The 784-nt window shown below is 59.2% G+C and overlaps 1 protein-coding gene across 1 annotated transcript in view; it reads left to right on the forward strand.

Moving 5' to 3' along the window:
* Positions 1–784, forward strand: part of HCFC1 (host cell factor C1) — a gene marked incomplete at both ends in the record, with an annotated part of 18773 nt that overhangs the window by 15710 nt on the left and 2279 nt on the right. Inside the window, 2 exon segments of the mRNA XM_010832876.1 lie at positions 9–172; positions 671–782. Coding sequence (XP_010831178.1) covers positions 9–172; positions 671–782 — 276 coding nt within the window.

Below are 784 nucleotides of genomic sequence, written 5' to 3' on the forward strand. Positions count from 1 at the left end.
CCCACCAGACCCCCCACCGCCTGCCGGCGACCAGGGAGAGGTGGAGAGCACCCAGGGCGACAGTGTGAATATCGCCAGTTCCAGTCCCATCACGACAACAGTGTCCTCCACGCTGACGCGGGCCGTGACCACTGTGACACAGTCCACGCCAGTCCCAGGCCCTTCGGTGCCGGTAAGAGCCCAGGAGGGTCCCTGTGACCTGGTGTGCCTGGGCCCATGTTGTTCCTGAACTGGACAACAGGTGGTGCTGTTGCTCCAGGCACGTGCCGCTCCTGGCTCCTTTTCCAGACCGTAAAAGGGCAGTTTATCGCCTGACAGGGCAGGGCACAGGAGGCCCCAGTCCTTGGTGGGTGTCCTATGGGTGATTTTATTGTTGTAGCTGGTTCTTGTGGCTCATCACTTGGCTATGGCGTGGCACAGCAGGAGTTGGGCCCCTTTTGTGAGACCAAGGGGTCTCTCTGGGGATGGGTTAAAATGGGCCGGCAGGTCAGGGGTCTCACTTTCTTTTGCCATGCGCCCTGCTGCTCAGTGACCTACTGTTCCTGTCTGTCAAGCAGGGTTGTGGCAACCCATTGAGAATGCAGATCCCGGCCCACAGGGAGAGATGAAGGCCTGCCTGGTTTCGGTCTTCCTCTCCTCCCCTCTGACAGGGGCTTCTCTCCCTTTCTAGAAGATCTCATCTGTGACTGAGACTGCCCCAGGGGCTCTGACCACCGAAGTCCCCATCCCGGCCACGATTACAGTGACCATAGCCAACACAGAAACTTCTGACATGCCCTTCTCT

The sequence above is a fragment of the Bison bison genome, unplaced genomic scaffold, assembly GCF_000754665.1.
Source record: "Bison bison bison isolate TAMUID 2011002044 unplaced genomic scaffold, Bison_UMD1.0 scf7180017835984, whole genome shotgun sequence".
In the NCBI taxonomy this organism is placed as follows: Eukaryota; Metazoa; Chordata; class Mammalia; order Artiodactyla; family Bovidae; genus Bison; species Bison bison.